This window comes from Rousettus aegyptiacus, unplaced genomic scaffold (assembly GCF_014176215.1).
Source record: "Rousettus aegyptiacus isolate mRouAeg1 unplaced genomic scaffold, mRouAeg1.p scaffold_m13_p_7, whole genome shotgun sequence".
In the NCBI taxonomy this organism is placed as follows: domain Eukaryota; kingdom Metazoa; phylum Chordata; class Mammalia; order Chiroptera; family Pteropodidae; genus Rousettus; species Rousettus aegyptiacus.
The window spans coordinates 106,962,073-106,982,125 of NW_023416310.1; the positions used below are offsets into that span (position 1 = coordinate 106,962,073).

The 20,053-nt window shown below is 51.8% G+C and overlaps 3 protein-coding genes and 1 pseudogene across 21 annotated transcripts in view; 2 read left to right on the forward strand and 2 right to left on the reverse strand.

Moving 5' to 3' along the window:
• Positions 1 to 16,034, forward strand: LOC107517540 (H-2 class I histocompatibility antigen, Q10 alpha chain). 7 transcript variants are annotated; one of them, XR_001598540.2, is made up of 9 exons: positions 1 to 265; positions 4,061 to 4,168; positions 9,335 to 9,595; positions 10,827 to 11,102; positions 13,125 to 13,400; positions 13,504 to 13,602; positions 13,876 to 13,923; positions 14,248 to 14,484; positions 15,049 to 16,015. XR_001598540.2 is itself a non-coding variant. In XM_016158348.2 (8 exons), the coding sequence occupies exons 1-8, from the start codon at positions 91 to 93 to the stop codon at positions 14,379 to 14,381; spliced, it is 1,377 nt and encodes a 458-aa protein (XP_016013834.2). In that variant the 5' UTR covers positions 1 to 90; the 3' UTR covers positions 14,382 to 16,015. The 7 variants fall into 7 exon arrangements, 6 of the variants coding, with proteins under 6 accessions (XP_016013834.2, XP_016013835.2, XP_016013839.2 ...); XM_016158348.2 differs by having other exon boundaries at positions 14,248 to 16,015; XM_016158349.2 differs by having other exon boundaries at positions 13,876 to 13,908; positions 14,248 to 16,015.
• Positions 2,507 to 2,624, reverse strand: LOC118606292 (annotated as a pseudogene).
• Positions 4,163 to 20,053, reverse strand: part of LOC107517542 — a 27,291-nt gene continuing 11,400 nt past the window's right edge. For 4 of the 13 annotated variants that reach the window (XR_004951850.1, XR_004951846.1, XR_004951847.1 and 1 more), the window contains one exon: positions 17,751 to 18,063. Coding sequence is in view for 2 of the 13 variants with exons in the window: in XM_036224044.1 (XP_036079937.1) it covers positions 18,047 to 18,063 (17 nt within the window). In the remaining 11 variants the exon portion in view is untranslated. Of the gene's footprint in view, positions 8,988 to 16,287; positions 16,900 to 17,750; positions 18,064 to 18,934; positions 19,268 to 20,053 lie in introns of those variants that run through there. The other 9 variants (XR_004951844.1, XM_036224043.1, XR_004951841.1 and 6 more) reach the window with 7 other exon arrangements.
• The window catches only part of LOC107517509 (E3 ubiquitin-protein ligase TRIM52), a 4,913-nt gene continuing 4,166 nt past the window's right edge, over positions 19,307 to 20,053 (forward strand). The window contains 5 exon segments of the mRNA XM_036224042.1: positions 19,307 to 19,488; positions 19,490 to 19,827; positions 19,829 to 19,876; positions 19,878 to 19,925; positions 19,927 to 20,053. Coding sequence (XP_036079935.1) covers positions 19,366 to 19,488; positions 19,490 to 19,827; positions 19,829 to 19,876; positions 19,878 to 19,925; positions 19,927 to 20,053 — 684 coding nt within the window. The 5' untranslated portion in view covers positions 19,307 to 19,365.

Consider the following 20,053-nt stretch of genomic DNA (forward strand, 5'->3'; position numbering starts at 1 on the left):
CCAAGGCGGGGCGAGGCAGCAGCTGAGCAGCCCTAGAGATGCTGAGCGTTCGCCAGCCCGGGACCCTACAAAGGACGAGTACGGAGTTGGATGGTGGCGGGTGTTGACACAAGGCCACAGGCCCAACAGTTGAAGAGAGTCTCCGCCAGGACCAGCGCCCTGGGGCAGCCATCGAGGCTGGCGGCCAGAGGCCGGCGGGGCCTCTGGTGCGCGCCGCCGCTTCTGCTCCTGCTGCTGTTGGAACTGGTGTGGGAGAGCGCGTCAGGTGACTGGGAGCGAAGGGGCGGGGGTCGTGGGGCAGATCCCCAATCGTTCCGCACTAGAGTGCAGGTGGGGATCAGGGAGGCGAAGGAGATATTGACTGAGACTGCGGAGGCCGCCTCTGGGTTTGGAGGGGTGGTGAATTGGAGAGCTGACCCGGGATCTGCGGGGGACGCTGAGCCCCAGGCTAGGCAGGGCTCTGGTTCGTCTCCTCGCACTGGGGTCCCCGGATCGGGGTGAGCGGCCATCGGGAGGGGACGGCAGTAGGCTGGCGGGGCACGTGGTTCTGGCGGTGACCCCCAGCCCGCGACCCAGCCGACGCCTCAGCTTCCTGGGGGGCCCGGGGGACCCCTCCAGAGGACGCCGTTCGCGCTCGACTCCCGAGGCCTGGTCCTCCAGGAAGGCCCTGGGCATGCTCCGCGGTGGCAGGTAGCTGAAAGCGGACAGCTTCCCTGTGTGCTAGCTGGGCTGGGCGCCCGCCCATCGCGGTGGGTCTCCCTGGCCTCTTGACGAGGCTCTCTTTGGTATCCTAGGCAGTTCCTATTGGTACACGGGGAGTGTGAGGAAGGACAACCCGGCTCGGAATTTCCATTCTTTCCCAGTTTCAGTTTTGCTTGCAGAGCTAGCTGGGCCTGACCTCATCCTGGCTTCCCCATTGGCTCCCACCGGGCACCGCCCACCGCGGCCGCAGAGTTGCCCGAACATTTATTTGCATAGGCGGAGAGGTGTCCACCATCACAGCAGTAATAGTAGCTGGCGTCCTTTCTGCCAGCCTCTGTTCTGAGGGCTTCATTTACTTACAAGAAGCTATTTCCGCTTCTCAGAACATCAACTCACAATCTACCAATTTAAAACAGAGCCCAGAGAGGACGCTAGGTGGCAGCACTGGACCTGGAGTCGGCGTTTTAAAGCCTTTTTTTTGTGCCTTGGACCTCGTCTTAGAATGTTTTTAATACATAAAATGAACCCAATTCTATTCCTATAAAGACTTTAAAATTTTTAAACTAGAAATATAAATTTATGACATATAACATATGTACTTCTAAGTTACCCTAAATAATAGCAACTCCCCGAAATCAGAAGTAGTAAAGAGGAGAATACAGGTTTCCAGGTGCCTGCAACAACTGTCATGTGACTCGAAAACACCTGTGGCTTGTATGGGACCAAAATTCAGGTCCTGCTGACCTTGCTGGGCTTTGTTGCCTCCATTCTTCATGAGAGGAAATGCTAAATGTCAGCTAGAGGTTAGTGAAAATAAAGAAGTTATTTTTTCCCCACCTAGTCGAAGCTTCCCAGATTGAGTTTTTGGGTTTACACAGCCCAGGGAAATCCAGGGTCCCCAGAATAAGAACCCCTGCCGCTCTTACAGCTGCTACCTGGTGCAATCTTCCAGTTGTGTATGGTAAGGATGGTCATGGGTGTGTGGTGGGAAAGGGTCAGGGCTGATCCAGGGGAATGGGACCCCAAGCAAAGGAGGAGGGGAGGGGTGGAGGGATAACCCTATGTGTATGCCAAACTGTAGGAAGGAGATGTCACATGGAGAGGATGGTGCCAGAAGTTCCTGGCAGGCCCCCTCACAATGCTCCTGGATGCCAGCCTTCCCTTCAGAAGGTGGGGAGTGAGCAAGTGGCTTTCAGGAGACAGATATCATGAGTGCTGCATCAGAAGCCTGCACCTCGTTAGCAAGCTATGATGATGATTTGGTTATATCTCCATGGTAAACATGAGGAAACTGAGGCTCAGAGAGCTTAACTGGCTACCCGAGATTGCACGAAGTCTCACAACTGGCTAGGGTTTGGGTCCCACCAGTCTGGCTCTGGAGCCCGTGTTGCCTCGGGCAAGAGCCAAGGAAGGGAGTCCTGACCAAGTGAGAAACAAAAAGGCAGAACTCACCAGTAGCCCTTGGGACCAAGACCACGTGACCAAGACCACATGTGATAGATTAAGACAAATAATCACAAAGCTGGAGTGTCTGGCCTAAGCACCTGGCTGAATGTATTGCTGGCACTGGCACTGAGATGGGAGCAGTGCAATGGGCAGGCTAGGGGAGGGACCACAGAGGCCATTGTGGGGCACTGAGGGAGATGGTCCTGTGGGACTTCAGGGCTGGCCCCTGAGACCTCTGGTACCCCTCTGCCCTTCCTGCTTCCACCTCTTTTTTTTTTTTTTGTGGCGCAGCAACCCTTGGTTGATCTCATGAATTGCAAGGACCTTGCCAGTTTACAATCCCCCCCCTTTTTTTTTATGCCTACAGTACCTGGTCTTCCTAGATGGTCTCCCATCCAGTACTAACCAGGCCCAAACCCACTTAGCTTCCAAGATCAGACAGGATTGGGCTTGTTCAGGGTAGCATGGCCGTAGATTCCTCAGGTGCTTCTGCAGGCCCTTTTCTCTCTGCCTCTCCCATCTTGCCCTCTGTGGTAGGCTCATCTCAGCCCAGGGACTCAGGGTCTGTTCCATGCCAGCCACAGCTGTGTCCTTTCTCTGGCCCAGGCCTTGACCCTAAACTCCAGCTTTTAGGACCTGTGCCAACTTGGCCTCTCCCATGGACTGATTTGACAAATGTCTTCCAACAGCACCCCTCACACCAGACACTATCTAGGCACTTTACAATATTAACTTAAACCCTCATAACAGTCTTATTATCCCCCACTTTCTAATGGGGAAATTGAGGCATGGAGAGGTGATCTACCTTTCCCTCCTCCCCAGGCTCATCTCTTGCATTTGCAGTCCACCCTTGACCTTGGTTTTCCTGGATACACCACAGTCCTGCTTTTAGTTATTTTTTGCCAAGAGCAGTTCTAAAGCTTTGAAATCACCTCAGGATCACTCAGGGGGCTGGCAGAACACAGAAAGCTGGGCCCCGCCCTCGGAATTTCTGATTCAGTAGAGCTTGGGCCTAGGAAGGTACATTTCTAACAAGTTTCTAGGTGACGCTGATGTAGCTAGTCCAGGGATGACACCTGAAGACTCTCTAGCCTAGAATGTTCTTTCCTTCTCACTCACCCCACTGCTCAGTAACCACAGCTGGTGAGGTTTCCTCTGGATTTCAGCTTACAAGACCCCTGACTCCAGCACCCTCCTGCCCTAGGGTGCTCCCAGCGCCTCTTGCACTCCACACTAATCTGCCCCACTTGCCTTACTGGACTTGCTTATTTAATCATTTACTTGTCCCCAACCCCAATCCCAGCTCAGTGCCTGGCTCGGGGTAGGCACTCAATAAATGTTAGATGAGTAGCACAACACTGCAAGAGGAGAAGTCAGGGCTGGCAAAGCCAAGCAAGCCAGCACACCAAGCCAGGACAGGCAGGCTTTCCACCTGGCAGTACACGAGCATTACCTGGGAGTTCTCAACACCCACCAGTGTTCGGTTCTTCTCTGCCCCTGGAACAACTAAATCCTGGTCGATGGCAGGGTTATCAGAGTCTCTGGGTGGTGCCAGGGCAGCCAGGTGGGGAACCTTGGCAGAAGTGGGTACAGCCCAGCCCTGGCTTCCCTCCTCTCTAGATAGGAAAAGTCAGGGCCCACCTCACAAGAAACGCCAGTGAAAATGCCATAAATCAATACTTGTGAGGCACAGGAAGCATGCCTGGCACCGAGGCCACAGACTCACCTTGTTGGCTTTGCACCCGTGCGCTGAGAGTCCCCAGTCACTCCTGAGGCCAGGCCCCTGTGTCCCTCTTCCCTTCCAAAGTGCCTCTCATTGTCATTCCACACCCTCTCTCCAAGAGGACACAAAAACATGTAGAATATTTATGCCTGGAGATTCATACTTCCTTTTTTCATTTTCCCCTTACAGAGAGTCCCTGGGGGCTGCCCGTGGTGGCTGATGGCCCAGCTTCCTTAGCAAAGGTCGTGATGGCAGAACTGGCCAGACTGAAGTTAGAAAATAAGCCATGGCCTGGAGGTAAGGGCTGCTCACCTGCTGGAGGGACAGGATGTCCGAGGCCGAGAGCCCCCAGCCTACAAGAGGGGGCATCCACAGTCTGGAAATCTGGTGGACTGCCTCAGGAGAGGGGACTCTGCCAGGGTGGGGGACACAGAGGCCAGAGCCTCAGAGCCCTGGAGGGGGCTGGGACCTGGTCTCCAGAGGGCTGGCCCCTCGGGACAGGACAGGGAGACTGGGAAGGTGGTTTTGCTGGGCCCTTCCTCCACCTCGCGCCTGCGTCTCAGCTTCACTCTCTCAGTGAATGTTCCACCACTGTGGAGATGCCCGCTTATAGGGGAGGAAAGCAGGGCTTGGACCTGTGACAACTCCCTCAAGGCCACACAGCTAGGGAGCTGCTGTACCAAGTAGATTGTGGGGAGGTGGGGCAGAGGCAAAAGTCTGCTGGTAGGGGGGGCGGGAAAGCGGACGGGTGCCTGCCTTCTTCCCCCACCACAGTCAGAAGATGATGGAGACTGTGCTTAAGGTGGGCAGGATTGCCCATTGAGGGACTGGCCACATGACTCAGTGACCAGGAGGGGACAGTGAGGAGACTGATGACTCAGACAGGCCCTGAAGCAGCAATAGATATGTGGCCACTTCCTAAGGCCATGTCACAGTAGGAGCAGATTCCCCTGCACATCTGCCATGTGGCCCTCACTTCCTCCTACCATGATCCCACAGTGCCTGACACTGATCCCAGCCTGGCAGGAGTGGCACTTGTCACCTCCAAAGCCAGGGAAGTGGACTGATAATTGCTCCCTTCGTTTATCCTGATCCACTCTGGGCTGGAGCCTGAGGCATGATGACCCCTCCTACGTCTGATGAACAAGTGAGAGTCTATTCCCAGCTGAGAATTCCTGTCTTCTTGGGGCAAAAGAGGGGTGTGGGCAGTGCGTGAGGCCTGCGGAGAGCAGGCTGGGCTTCCGGGGCCACCTAGTGGGTAGAGCAGACAGCAGTGGGGTTTTCAGGGCAGGGGGATGATGGCGGGCTCCTCACTGGGTACGTGCCAGGCAGTACCTGGAAGTCGCCTGAGTAAAGGGCCACAATAATGAACTTGTCCTCAAAATGGGTCCCTGACTCCCAGGATGGGCATGCAGTACCAGGGCATAAGCCATGGGTGTAACAGTCCAGAGTGGAGCAGAAGTCAAGGCCAGGAACCAGGGCCCCCATAGCAGGGAGGGGTAGGTGAGAGGCTGTATCCACACCATTGCAGATGCCATCTGGACAAGCCTGGGAAGACATTGGCATTCAGCCCCTCCTTTCATCCCTACTACTACTGCACCGAATCACGCCACCATTTTAGCTTTCTCCTTTGTTACTATAGCAGTCACCAAACCCTCAAACACACTCCTTCCTCAGGACCTTCGAGTTTCCCTCTCTGGGGGACCTTCCCCAACCATTCTATCTAAAATTTTAAACCCCTCCTCTAACATTTCATATATCTCTGCTTTATTTTTTTCCTCTCAGCACTTTCTGCTGTCTAGCCTATCGTACATTTTATTCATTTATCTTGCGTATCCTGCGTCCATGTAAGCTTGCCGAGAGCAGGCACTTGGGGCTATTCTGCTTATGCCAGCATCTCAACGGCCTTGGAGAGGGCCAGACAGCAGGTGATAAGAAACTCTTTGCTGAGCAGGGCGGCAGGGAGGTCACCACTGGCCTGCCAGGGTGGGCAGAGCTTCAGCGAGAAGTGTGCTCACCAAAGGGTGGCTGTAGCTCAAGACCAAACACCTCAAGAGTCTGTGTGTGTACTCTGGCCCTGCTTTTCGCCATGGTGAGCTTGGAAGGTGACTTTGCTTCTCTGTGGTTCAGTTTCCTCTCTGTCATAGGTACAATAGTGCCTGCCTGAGAAAGTTGTTATGAGGATCAACTGAGCCACAACTTTGCAAAGTAACTGGGACAGGGCCCAGCACATAAGTGTTTCATAAATTTAAAAGACTTCCCCTCATTTTTAACCAAAAATAACTGTTCACTAAAGCAGGTAGCACTGATAAATAACAGTGGTCCCTCCTTATCCATACATTCTAAGACCCGTAATAGAGGCTTGAAACCATGGAGAGTACCAAACCCTATATTTACTGCTTTTCATAGATACTACCTATAATGAAATTTAATTTATAAATTAGGCAATTTCATGGATAGATTTGTTCTCACCATAGATCTTAGCAACTTCAGCAGGCGACATTTTTTTCTTTCTTTATTAAGTCTAGAACTTTCACCTTTGCACTTTCTGGCTTCTCTGTGGCATATCCGAATTGCCAGTATCACTATTCCTGCACTTTGGGGCCATTACTAAGTAAAATAAGGGTGACTTGAACATAGACACTGCAATACCATGACAGTCAATCTGATAACTGAGATGGCCACTAAGTGACTAACAGGCAGAGAGCATTACAGTGTGGAAACACTGGACAAACGGACAATCCACATCCCAGGAAGGATGGAGTGGGATGGCTCAAGATTTCCTCACACTACTCGGAACAGTGTGCAAATTAAAATTTAGGAATTGTTTATTTCTAGAATTTTCCATTTAATATTTTCAGACCACCACAGTTGACTTCAGGTAACTGGAACTGTGGTAAGTGAAACTGCAAATAAGAAGGGACAACTGTAGTCACATTACTTAGTAGGCAGATTGTGCACCTGCCCTAACAGAACAGCCAAACATGTGTGGCTTCCTTTCCCGCCAAGCCCGACCTTGTGGTTACTTGCTTTTGGTCGCCTTCCCACACCTGGGGAAGAGCATGTAAGCACCCTTGTGGTCTATTTGCTTCCAAGGTACCTGTGCCCCCACTCCTTGTCCCTCGGGCCTTGGTCTCGGTGGTGGTTCAGAGACTCTGGACTCGCTGCAGTGTTCAGAGGACATCCTTCCTCCCAGACTGTTCATCCTCCTCTGTCTCAGGGCCGCAACTGTGACCTTCAGGGCCACCAAACTCACAGGCTTTAGTCTAATCCCATGTGTATTCATTTCCTCTAACTGTTGTAACAGATGACCACAGCTTAGTGGCTTAAATAAAACATATTTATTCTTTTATAGTTCTGGAGGTCAGAAGTCCAAAGTGGGCTTCACCAGAATGAGGTGTCAGCAGGCCTAGCTCCATGTAGAGGCTGGAAGGAAGAATTTATTTACTTGCCTTTTCTAGCTTCTAGAACTGCATTCCTGGGCTGTTGGCACCTTCCTGTATCTTTCTGTTTTCCATCTTCACATCCACCTTCTCCTCTGATGGTCACATGCTCTCCCTCTGCCTCCCGTTTGTAAGGACCCATTTAAGGCCTGCCTAGACAATCCAGGATCACCTCCTGTCTCAAGACACCTTGTTTAATCACATCTGCAAAGTCCCTGTTACCATAGAAGGTAACATCACAGGCCCCAAAGGTATCTGAGGGGTATTTTTCAGCCCGCTGCATTATGCTTCCTGTAGAGAAGGAGATCAAATAGGAAACCCATTGTGCACGGCTTTCCCGCCCCACAGAGGCTGTTTGTCCCCATCACACCCAGGGCAGGCAGAGTCGCTGCAGATCAGGGCCAAGGAGTGGTGGGTCACCTTGACACAGAGCAGCTGCAGCTCCCATCCTGGAAGCACCTCACTGATCTTAACTTGATGGTTCGTAAGGAAACAGTACCCTGAGATTCCGGCCATTTCCCAGGAGGCCTGTGCCAGCCCAGGCTGGATGTCAACCCCTCCCTCACATCTTCTCAACACTGACCTGTTTCACCAACCGTGAGATGGGACTCCCCTCCCCTTAGCCTAGAAGGCAGCAGGCTCTGGGAAAGAGTCAGGGCTTTTATATTTCTCAAGCCTGCCTTTGGCTGCTATAGTTGGCCTTCCCTGGGCCTCAGTTCCCTCATCTGAAAAATGGGCCAGTCACACCAGCTTCTTAGGGTTATCCTTAAGCTAAACCGAGATAGTGAATGAAAAGCAATAAGATCAGTGGAGGAAACACAGCAGTCACTCCAAAAATGGGAGCTGTGATTATTGTCACTGCCATTCATGCTCTTATTTTTTGTTCAGCTCAACAAATGCAGAAGTGCCCACTGTGTGCCAAGCATGATGTCCCCTCCCCCCCAAGGCCTGTGGAAACAGTGGCGACACAGTCCATTGTACTGCCCACCCGTATGGAGCCCACAGTTGATCACAGGGTGCACAGAGACCCCTCTGAGGAATGTCAGGATGGAACCAGGAGGGCTTCCTGGAGGGATGAGGAAATACTGGGCAAGAGGAAGGCCTGGGACAGAGGCCTGTGCAGAGTTTGATGTGGCCTTAGCTGGCACAAATAAGATCTGTGAGTGTACTGTGTTTGACTCCTCCTCTCACATTTGAACATTCAAACATTGAGCACCTAGTATGTGCTGGAGCTCCCTAGGTGCTGGGAAAACAAGAGAATAATCCATATAGGAATCCTTGCCCTGGACAGACAGACCGATAACAAGATAAACAAGTAAAGTGCGGATTCTCTAGGAGGTGGTCATCTCTGCAGAACAATAACTCAGAGATTGGAGTGCTGGGGGTGGGGGGAGGGGTCGCTGTTTCCTGGGGTGGATTAGGAAGGCCTCACTGAGAAGGTGGCATTTGAGCAAAAACTTTCTTAAAAGTTAGGTAAGGCAGTGAGCTGTGGCCATTCCTAAGTATTTTTTAAAATACAGCATTTGTTTTATTGGCTTGAGTCGGTTCCAGCTGCTAAGTTGATTCCATCTCCAGCACCAAGTTGAGTTGCTGCTTCTGAAGACATGGTGGAGAGCAACCCTGAGGCAGCATTTGGTGCAAGTCAAGAATGGCAGCAACCTTTCTTTGCTTCCCTGGGGAATGAATAATTCCACATAAATTAAACTTACAAGAGAACAGCTCTTTTTAAATTGTACCTCTGTTAATTGTGAGATGGGAAACCAGATAATCGCACCTACTAGCTATGAGTGTAAAGTGTAAGTAGGCCCAGAGTGAGGAGCTGAGAAACTGAAAGTCACAAGCCTTAGCACATGAACTTTGGCCTCCACGTTTGATTCTTTGTTTAGAGCATTTGGATGCCCTTTCTAACTGAAATTGCCAGTTCTTGCTCAAGATAAGGAGTACTCTGGGTTGGTTTTCACCAGACCCAGGTGCAAATCCTGGAAGTGCACGTGACCCTGAGACCGCATTCTTTTCGCAGGGACGCACTCCCTCCACTACCACTACCTGGCGCTGTCAGAGCCAGGCCCCGGTCTTCCCCAGTTTCTGGCTGTAGGATACGTGGACGACCACCCCTTCATCCGGTATGACAGCCGTGTGGGCAGGGCCGAGCCGCAGGCCGGGTGGATGGCGCCAGTGGACGCCCAGTACTGGGAGACGGAGACCCGGAAGCAGAGGGCCTGGGCAGAGGTGCAGCAAGTGGAGACGTGGACGGTGATGGGCTACCGCAACCACACCGGCGGTGCGTGGGCGCGTCCTCACCGCCGCCCCTTTCCACCTCCTTCCTTCACGCTCTGCACGCTGAGCTTCCCGTCCTGTCCACTAGGGGACAGCGGGTGCTGGGCGCGTTCCTGAGGCATGGCCCTTCCCAGTCTCCTTCCCTAACAGCCAAGCAGGGGCCACAAGAGCCTTCTGAATCAGCTGCAGCTGCAGCAAGCAGCCCACGGCCATACAGCAAGCGTCGACGGGAGCTGGGGGCCCATGATGCCCTCTCCTCAGCCACCAGGGTTCCGGACCCTTGCAGACCCGCAGAGGTCTTTCCTGGCCTCCTCTTCCCCCTCCTCAAATGACTGAAATCACACCCACCCTAGCCTCAGACACCATCTGTGCCAGGCAGGGGAGGGAAGCTAGATGAAGTTGAACTAGGCAGATTGCTCAAGATGGGATATAGAACCCGGGTGAGGACCCCTGATTTGCCCAGTGTCAGTGAGGGGTGAGGGGCGAGAACATTTCTCAGCCTCAGCCTCCTCGCAGCAATGGTGAGGGCACACCCACTGCCCAGACTACTGATGACACCGAAGGAAGTGCCAGTGTGGAGCATAGCTCCATGCAGCACCCACCAACTCTGCGCCCAGACTCCCAAATGACTAAAACCCTTAGGCCCCAGAGGCCCCGGAGGCCCCTGAAGGGCTAGACATAAAGGACCGAGACTGGGAAGGGCTGTGCATGGGCCCAGGGTCCCCTGGGATGAGCATCACCAGCCCCCAGTGGCAGTAGTAATAGCCGGATGCACCAGATTTCACATATCCACATCTCTGCAACCATTGAGGGCATCTTACACCTGTAAATAACTGAATTTTTCCTTCTCAGTAACATAGAAAATAATGATGTGTCTAATTATGAACTCAACTGTGCTTCCCACATGAGAGGCCTAACAGACTTCTCAGCCCTGGCTGCTCATAAAAGCTACCTGGGGAGCATTTCTTTTTTCTTTTTTCTTTTTTTTTAAATACCCACTCCTTGCTACGGTCATGCTACCCTGAACAAGCCTGATCCCATCTGATCTTGGAAGCTAAGCAGATTTGCCTGGTTAGTACTTGGATAGGAGAACACCTAGGAAGACCAGGTGCTGTAGGCATAAAAAATAAAATAAAAATAAATGCTCACTCCCTGCCCCCACCTTCAGAGGCCTCTGTGGGTGGTGGGCTTCTGAGCCCCATGGCCCCTACCAACTGCGGCCTTCTTGCACACAGGCATGCATAGCACTCAGCGCATGTTCGGCTGTACTATCCAGGAGGATGGCCGCTCCAGCAGCTTCTGGCAGTTTGGGTTTGATGGGCAGGACCACCTGTCACTGGACCTGGAGACCCTGACCTGGGTATCAGCTGAGCCCATGGCTATGCGGACTAAGCGCTGGTGGGAGTTGGAGCGCTGCTATGCCGAGTACAACAAGGCCTACCTGGACAGCCTCTGCCTCACTTCTCTGCGCAGGTATCTGGAGCTGGGAGGCCAGCATCTGACCCGGAAAGGTAAGGCCCGACCTGTGGCAATGCAGAGTATGGTCCCACACTCCCATTCTCAAGAGCTGTTCCATTTGACAGAGAAGCTGGGGGTGGGCAGACTGTGTCCCTCTGACCCAGATAAGCCTACTGGGGCCTGGAATGATAGCCAACCAGCAGAACAGGAAGAGAGCCCCAGGCCTACTCCAGGTGAGATAGAGTGAGGGGTTCTGGAGTCCCCAGTGTGGTCGGGGACCCTGTCTTGGCCTCATTTTCTTTATCTGTAGAGTGAATGGGTTAAATTTGATGGCTCATAAAGTCCTCTTAGGGTTTAACATCCAGCGGTCTGCTCCTTGAGAAATGGCCCCAGGCCCCAGGGGAGAGCTTCCCTACCACTTCCTGAGCCACTGGAGACTACAGGGAAGCTGAGGCCCTTCAGCCTGTTCCTTCCACACACCCCTCATGCTCAGCATGCTCCCAGATCCAGGTGCATTCTAAACTTCTGACCCTGGCTGACGGGGCTGGAGATACATGGGCTGGAATGGACAGTAAGGAAGGTGGGTGCTTGGAGGTGCCAAGGATGGAGTCCTCACAGGCTGCTGGGGGGTGGGGCTGGTCAGAACACCTAGCCCACCATGGTTGTCTGCTAATTCAATGGTGACATGTGAGTCAGCTGAGGTAATGGAGAAGATATTCCTCAAAGGGGAAGGATAGGACAGATAATGTCAGGAAGAGAAGACGTGATTACATGAGCAGAGCATGGTAGTTCAGAGCTCAGGCTCTGGAGCCCAGCCTCTAGATCCACATTCTGGCTCCAGGCCTTGCTGGTTGTGTGACCTTGGGCAGGTTACTTGCCTTCTCTGTGCCTCAGTTTCCTTATCAGTGTAATGAGAATGGTAATAATAGTCCATGCTCCCCTACAGCACCATATTGACATGTGTTCAATAAGTGTGCTAAACTCTCACCCAGCACCAAGTGTTGTCCTGCCTCCCTCACCTGGTATATTAGGTGCTCCACAGAAACAGAACCAACAGGATATATGTGTGTATGTGTGTGCATGTACACACACAGAGAGAGAAAAGAGAAAGATGTGTTATAATGAATTGGCCCACATGATTATGGAGGTTTAGAAGTTCCAAGATCTGCAGTCTCCTAAGCGGGAATCTTAGGAGAGCTGATGGCACAGGCTTGAGACCCAAGAGCTGATGTTTCAGTTTGAGTCTGAAGGCAAGAAAACATGGGGTCATAATTCAAGGCAGTCAGGCAGGAGGTGTTCCCTCTTATCGGCCTTATTGTCCTATTCAAATCTTTAACTGATTGGCTGAGGCCCACCCACATGGGGAGAGCAATCTGCTTTATTGAGTCCACTGATTCAAATGTGAATCTTGCCCAGAATCGCACACATAAGCACACACACACAACTGTTTAGCCAAATGCCTGGGTACAATAAGACCCAGTAAGGTTGACATGTGAAAGGAACCTTCACACCTGGATTATATCATTCAGAACAACTCTGAGAGGAAGGAACAATGGCTCCCCATTAGGCACTGAGAGACAGAGGGTTATAGTCAGGAGTCAGGCTGAGCTTTGAACTCAGGCTGTCCAGCTTCACACTTGTAACCATGCTCATTGCAAAGTGATGGAAGGGACATTGTTCTTGCCTTCAGTAAACAACCTCTTATTAGGCACCTGCTGTGTGCAGGTAGTCACAGGGGAAGTATGTGAAGTCTGAGAAAACCCTAGGGTCTCTGTGGGAAGAAGGGGAGGTGTCACTATGGGACACAATAGCCCCACCCAGGACCCTCCTTGGAGGTGGGGGCAGGAAGTCACATCCTCCCATGAGAATTCCCAGGACAATTCTGTTTTGGAACAGTTGGCAATGGGTTGTCCCTGTCTCCAATGTTGGTTGAGTGCCTCTTCTGGAGAGGGACAGGTCCCCAGCTCCTCCCTGTCCTCCACCATGGGAGATGCTAGAGGAGACTGGGATCAAGCATGAGGGATGGGCAGAGAGCGGCCACTCACCAGCCATCCTCCTTCCACCTCTCTCTGCAGAGCCACCCACAGTGTATGTGACAAGGCACTTGACCGAGAACAGGGGTGCCATGCTGAGGTGCTGGGCCCTGGGTTTCTACCCACGGGATATCTCGCTGAGTTGGTGGCTGGGTGAGGAAGAGCTGGCCCTGGAGACTGAGTACGTGGAGACGCGCCCCAGTGGGGACGGCACCTACCAGATGTGGGCGGCTGTGCAGGTGCCAGCTGGGGAGGAGGCCGGGTACACCTGCCATGTGCAGCACTCTGGCCTGAACCACACACTCACTGTGGCCTGGGGTAAGGAGCTGGGCTTGGCTAGGAGGGGGCGAGGAGAGCAAGGAGGGTCCCAGGGCTCCAGAAATAATCCCATGCTCTGCCCCCTTTTCTCTGCCTTCTTTAGAACCGCCCTCTCGTCATGGACTCATTGCCATGGTTATCTCCTCTATACTGCTCTTGCTGGCAGTTGGAGTTGTGATTTTGACCAAAAGATTCCTTCAAGGTAGGTGGAGAAGAACAGTGGGAGGCCTTGAGGCTGGTCCGGCCCAACAGGGAGGAACGCTCCACTCCCATCTTTCTTTTCGGCTACAGCTGTTCCTTTCTGGAGAGTAGCAGCTACTGCACAGAGCCATAGGGCCCTGCCGTCCCCATAGCTAAGAGGCACCACTGGGCTGGACCTCATGAAGGGCCTGGAGAGGGGGGAGAGGGAAGGTGGGGACCCAGGGCCTCAACTCTGCCCCACTCCTGTCTCTTACTTTGTTCTTTATCCCTACAGCGAGGAATAAAGAGTCTTACAAGCAAGCCCCAGGTGATTGTGGGACAGGTGGGGAGAGGAAGCCCCAGTTGTCCCCAAGCATAGCTGAGGCACCTCAGAACTGAAGACGGAGGCAGGGCACTGGGGCAGGTGGATGCGCTCTCTGTCTTCAGCCTGATCTCAGCCTCTGCCCTCTTCTTCAGTCCTGAATCCAGAGGGAGGGGGCAGGGGTACACCTGGGAGCCACCACTGGGGTTTGGTGGGGGCCGGGAGCCGGCATGGGTCACCGTCTTATTTCCTACCCATAGATGGAGAGGAACCCCCATGATTCCCAGAGGCCAGCGAGGGCAGGGGCTGCTCAGGTCCTCTGCTGACAGAAGTTTACTATCACAGATCACATCACAGATCAAGGAGGTGTTCTAGGAGTCTTCGAGGGACCACCCTGCGCCGATACTGAGCCCTCCGCACCCCCGTCGACCTCATTACAAATGGTCTGCACCACTAAGATGGCTTCCTCATCTTCCTGAAGTCCTTTCAGACTGTTTCCTGTTCAGGGGTTTGGGAGGAGGGCAGTAATCATCCCTCAGATCTTTCACACTTGACAGTTTGCAGACTGATTTCCTCTTAAGTGTAAGTCCCACTGGAGCCTCTCAGGCCCCCTGTAGCAATGTTGTTTTCACCCTCACTTTCCCAGTTCAGGGAGTTATGGGGGCAGCAGCATCCTGCATCCATCTGCGAGCATGGGGAAGAAGTGGCTGAATGCCTGCCTCTGTATAAATGTGTTCTTGTATGTACCTGTGATCCCCTCTTGTAAAGATGAGAGTGTTCGAGGCTGTGTGTGATATCTGTGGGTATGTGTGGTGTGAGGATGTGTACATGAGAGTGAAGGGGTATGTGGGTGAGAATGGGCACGTGGGTGAGGGTGTGTAGGTGTAAGTGGGTGTGTGAGTGTGTGGGTGAGGGTGAGAGTGGATGTGTGGGTGTGTGGGTGTATGGGTGAGAGTGTGAGCATGGGGGTGGGTGTCTGCGTATCTGAGGCGGCACTCGGAGGGACAGGTGCCCAGGGGGCTGTTAGGAAGATAGGAAACAACAGGGCCTCTATTTTCCTTCCTGTCCTTTTGAATTATTTGAATTTATATAGTAAGCACATTACTTTTACAGTAGGGAAAAGACCATTTTTGCTTTGTCCTGCAGAAATGGTGTTAAGGGTGTGTCTGACAAGGCCCAGCCTCACTTCAGAATCTCAGCGAACCTGAGTCTCCTTTGTGAACAAGTATCTCCCTGGGACCACATGCCTTTGTTTTTTTAGCAAACAGTTCCAATCTCATGGTCACCTAATGTTCAGGGAGCTGGGAGTGCTCCACTGTCATAAAGGACACAAGGCCAGGCCCCTCCTGGGGGACCCTCTCCTTCAGCAGACCACAAGACCTGAAGGAGCCTCCTATAGGGACTTCTGAAACCTCTGTAGCTGCAGCCCTAGGAGGCCCAGAGCCTTAGAAAAAGATCCAGCTGTTTCCTGCAGGGTCTCAGCAAGGAGCTTGAAACTATCAGACTGTCCTGAGGATGTGTCCTAAATGTCTGTCTGTCCTCATTATGCCATCACGTTCCACATGTGGGACCACGTACTGAGCAGGGTTCTAAGCACTTTATGTGTGCTAAGCTGTTCGATCCTCTTAGTGCACCTGTACTCCAGGTGAGGAAACTTAGGCCCAGGGTCCCATGACTGGTTCATGCCACAGCCAAGACGTGAGGTCAGGCAGTCTGGGCACTTCCCCACTGCACCTCAGTGACAACTGTGCCGTTCTGTAAAGGAGGAAGTAAGTATAGGTCTGTGACCCCTTACCTGCAATTGTGAAAGCCAGAACACCTCCACAAGCTCGAAGTTCTTTCCTAACTTTGGCATCAAAACCTAACCTCAAGGGAGGCTCTCTGTACTCTATTTACTTCCTCTAGTGTGCCTTTCACAATTCTCCACATAAATACTAATGTATTTGATTATGGGAGTGTTATGCAATATTCAGCATCTATACCTGCATACCTTTCTTTTTTTTTCTTGGTATCTTTCTGAAGCCCAAAGAATTCTAAATTCTGAAATATCTGGCCCCAAGGGTTTCAGGTAAGGGATTGTGGACCTGTATTAATAAAGTTTTATGGTAATAAATCTGTGTATTTGTTACAGTCATCTGGCTGTATGATAAGATGAAAGGTGTTGGGCCCCCACCGATGGTGGTGCAAGGGCCTGGGGAAGGGTGGAGCTGAAGGTGTTTGGGGAGAAGTAGATTGGAGGAGGCTCCGGGACAGTCTCAGTTTGAATCTGTACAGCCATGTCACCTTTCTGTTGCCCCACCCACCCAAGACTTCAGGCTCCAAGGACCAGCAGACGCATCCCCCCACGCCTGCCCCAGCTTTGGTCCTGCTCAGGCAAGCACAGACCTTAGACTGGCGGCTTGTATGGCTTTGATTGATGCGGGAGGTTATAAGCTCGGAGACCTCCACTGAGGTGCTGGCTTCTGTAAGGGTGAGCCCTGGGCAGAATGGGCTGAAAGTTCAAGTCCAGTTCTGTAGTTCTCTGTGTCCAGGACCCTGAAAACTACCTCTAGGGCTGTGGGATTATAGGACCATGTCTCCAGATCAGGAAAAAGGGCCCAGAGGCCATGGATGGTATAGTTAAACCATGGTCCCTATAGGATAGTGGCAGGGCCCTCTCCCAGCTGCCACTTGGGTTTGAAGAGAGATACTTTAGAGAAGAAAGGAAGATAAAAGAAAATAGGCGTTGAACTTTACAGATCTTCATTCACTTAGGCATTCTTAAGAATGCGTGTCCATTCTATGTTCCTGGAGGTCCCACCAGTTCCTTCGTGATGCTCCCTCTAGCCTTCTCTCACCATCTTCTCCCACTTGCGCCCCCTTGTTCTTTCCTTCAGCTGTCCTCCCTGGGCTAAGCTCTGCTGGGGTAGGCAGGGACTTGCTTTTGAGCAGACCCCTCTTCCCTCCATCTGCTCTCCAGCTCATTCCCCCATCCCTTTTCCGTGTGTGGGGCAGAACCTGCAGAGATGAGGAAACAGTCCCATCTGGGAGTTCAGTTCTAGCTTTTGTTGATCGGATCCCTCCTGCCCCACCCATGGCTTCTCAGGCTCTGCCATGGCCTCCAGGGAGGCTCTCAGCTTGTATACTGGGAATCTACTTGTTAATTCCATAACAAATAACATCGCCAATAGGTGTCCCATCTTAGACAACTCAGACCTGGATTTCAACTCCCACCCTCTCTAGACATAAGGCTCTCAGAACCACTAGGATTACACGTGCGTGGTAGGCTATTTTTCACCACAGGATCCCAATCACTTGACCCTATTCTGAGTAAGAGAGAACAGGAGATAGATAGGGGAGAGTTTCTTCCAAGCCCATCTACTATGGGACAGGAATATAGTGGCAGGTGATGAGAATACAAAGATAACCTCAGTGGGCACTGTTCCAATCACTTTACAGATGTCAATCCAACTTCGCAACAACCCGTGATATATGTGCTACTATCACCATTATTTTGCAGATAGGAAACTGCTGCACAGAGATGTTAAGAAACTAATTCAAGGTCACAAAGAGGGTAATTGATAGCCTGGTGCCAGCCTCAGGAAAGAGCCTCCTTCAGGAGATTATGCCTGGGCAGAGACCTGAAGGATAATTAGGAATTATGTCTGGGTGAGGCCGAGACCAGAGCCTTCTAGGTCAGAGAATGTGTCTAAAGATATAGAGGAAACAGCCTGGCGTGAGAGTGTCAGATGTTCATTCCAGATGAATGGTTCTGGTGGCTGCAGGATGGATGGAAATGAGGAAGGTGATAGGCTCAGATCTAGGATGGCAGGCTAAGGGAAGGAGAAAACAGATTTGAGAAAATAAAAATCAGCAGGACTTGGCTCATTTATTTACTCAGCAAATATGTAGGGAGCACTCACTGTATGCTCAGCACTTATGACAAAGGATATGTGTGTACAACGTGGGATGGCACATTTACCGCCCTTGCTCAGTGGAACTTACGGTTCATATGCAGGCCCAGTGAGGAAGAGTAAGGGTTCCAGGGTGCATCAAAGGTTCCACTAGGTCAGGTCATGTTCCTCAGACCAGGGACCAATTAGTGAAGGGTGCCATCACTCCACTGGGTCTTGAACAGCAGTTTACTTAAGAAAAATGGACCATATCAGGGTGTCTGGAATGCTATAAGAGAAAGAACAATTTCAAGAAATTTTGTTTGTTACATGTGTGCAAATCTGTATAGTATTAATATGTGCAATGTACTTCTTACTGAGGGTCAAGTAAAAATAGAAAAAACAAACCCTGTAAAACCTTCCTGAAGGATGACCACACATCTATAACTCTGTACTCTTTGGAAGGACTGATCATGTCGCTTTTTTTTTTTTTTTTTGGTTGATGTGCTTATAACATGGATAGATGAAAGTGGGTGGATAAATGGATGGACGAGTCATAAGATGAATGCATGGAATAACAAAATAGCGACGGGTAGTTGGGTGGGTGGATAGATAAATGCATGCATGCATGGATAGGTGAGTGGATAGTGAATGGAAGGATTATGGATGGAGGGAGGTGAAAAGGTCTACAGGAGAAGTCGATGTAGGGCATGCTGAGTCTGAAGTGTCTGAGGGGTCACAAGACAGTGGAGATGAACACAGAAGTTAAGGGAGACATCAGGGTTAAGAGACCGAGGCTCTGCAGATAGCAAAGAATGCTTTGGTTTGAAGAGGAAAGTTGGGGGCACACAAGTTCCCATGCAAGAGCCTTTGACCTCACGCCCACTCAGTGCCACCACGAGAAGAATCTTGCCTGGTTCTGATGACACCGACCTTAACAGCAGCCGCCACAAAGCTAAAGTCCTCTGTACCACAAAGCCCTCCCTAACTAGAAGGGCCGGAAGTGTACCAGAGCCCGGCCGCCACACTCACCGCCCTTTTGGGTCTGTTTCTGAGTACCAGGTCTCCCAAGTGGCTGCTGGACCATCTGTGCCTAGATGGTTAGAGCGCAGTTAATACTGCTCAATGACTTAATTGATCCTCTTTTCGCTTGTTCTTACCAGGAAGCCTCTCTTAACTGGGGCAGCTGGATGGGGGCAGAGGCTCCCAACTGGTTTGGCACCTGGGAGGAACCATAGAGAAGTAGTTGTCTGTAGTTCCAGACGCCACCTTCCAAGTGTGGGGTAGAGCGCTCATGTCATTTTCAGTTGCCTGGGGCCGGGTAAGCGAAGCCAGCGCCTGAGGGCCACGGGTTGGGCAAACGCGAGGAAGGTGAAGAAATGTGGCGGGACCTGGGTTTGCACGCTGAGCCTCGAAGGGCAGTCCGGACCCAGGGCCTTCGCTCCTTGAGGTGAGAAGATCCTGAGAGTGGGGAGCAAGAATTCTCTGTAGGCCTGAAGGGGGAAAGCAGGGTTGTGGAGTCTTGGGTCACCACGTCCCCCGCTCCTCAGCTTCAAGCTGATGCATCCACACCTGCCTACAGCATATTACGATGGCTGGCAATGCCTCTACTCCCATCCCTGTGCAGACCCTTCAGGAAGAAGAATGTGCACCATCTGCCTGGATTGGCTGCAGGAACAACTTCTGCCTGGGGTGTTTGACCCAGCTGTGGGGTTAAAGAAGATGAAGAAGGTAAATGGAAGGACAATAGCGATGAGGTGATGGGGGCCATCAGTAGATGGGACAACTCTATTTGAGAGGTTTTGTAACAGGGAAATGCTAACAAGTTGTTTGAGAGCCAAGAGGATGATGAACACTGAGTAGGTAATGGTGGCGTAAGAAATTGGAACAACATGGACTATGTGTGGCACCTGGAGGAAGGAGAGGAAGATCAGAACTATCACCTGGGAGGTTTGAGACATGACCTGAAAATTGAGATCTACCCGCAAGAGACATTGGAATAGGATGAGGATGACGAAGAGCTATACCTGCCTCCTCCCGCGCCGCCCCCCAACCCCCGCCACACAGTTCACCTGCCCCCAGAGCAGAAATAGCTTCACGTCTCAGCTTTTGTCTCAACTTGTAGCTAGCCAACATGGTCCAGATAATTCGCCACTCCTTATCAAGGGAGCTAGGGAAATGATCAGGGCATCTGATCCAAACACCAGGAAGCCCTGAAACTCTTCTGTGAGGTGAACATAGAGGCCATCTGTGTGGTGTGCCGAGAATCCAGGAGCCAC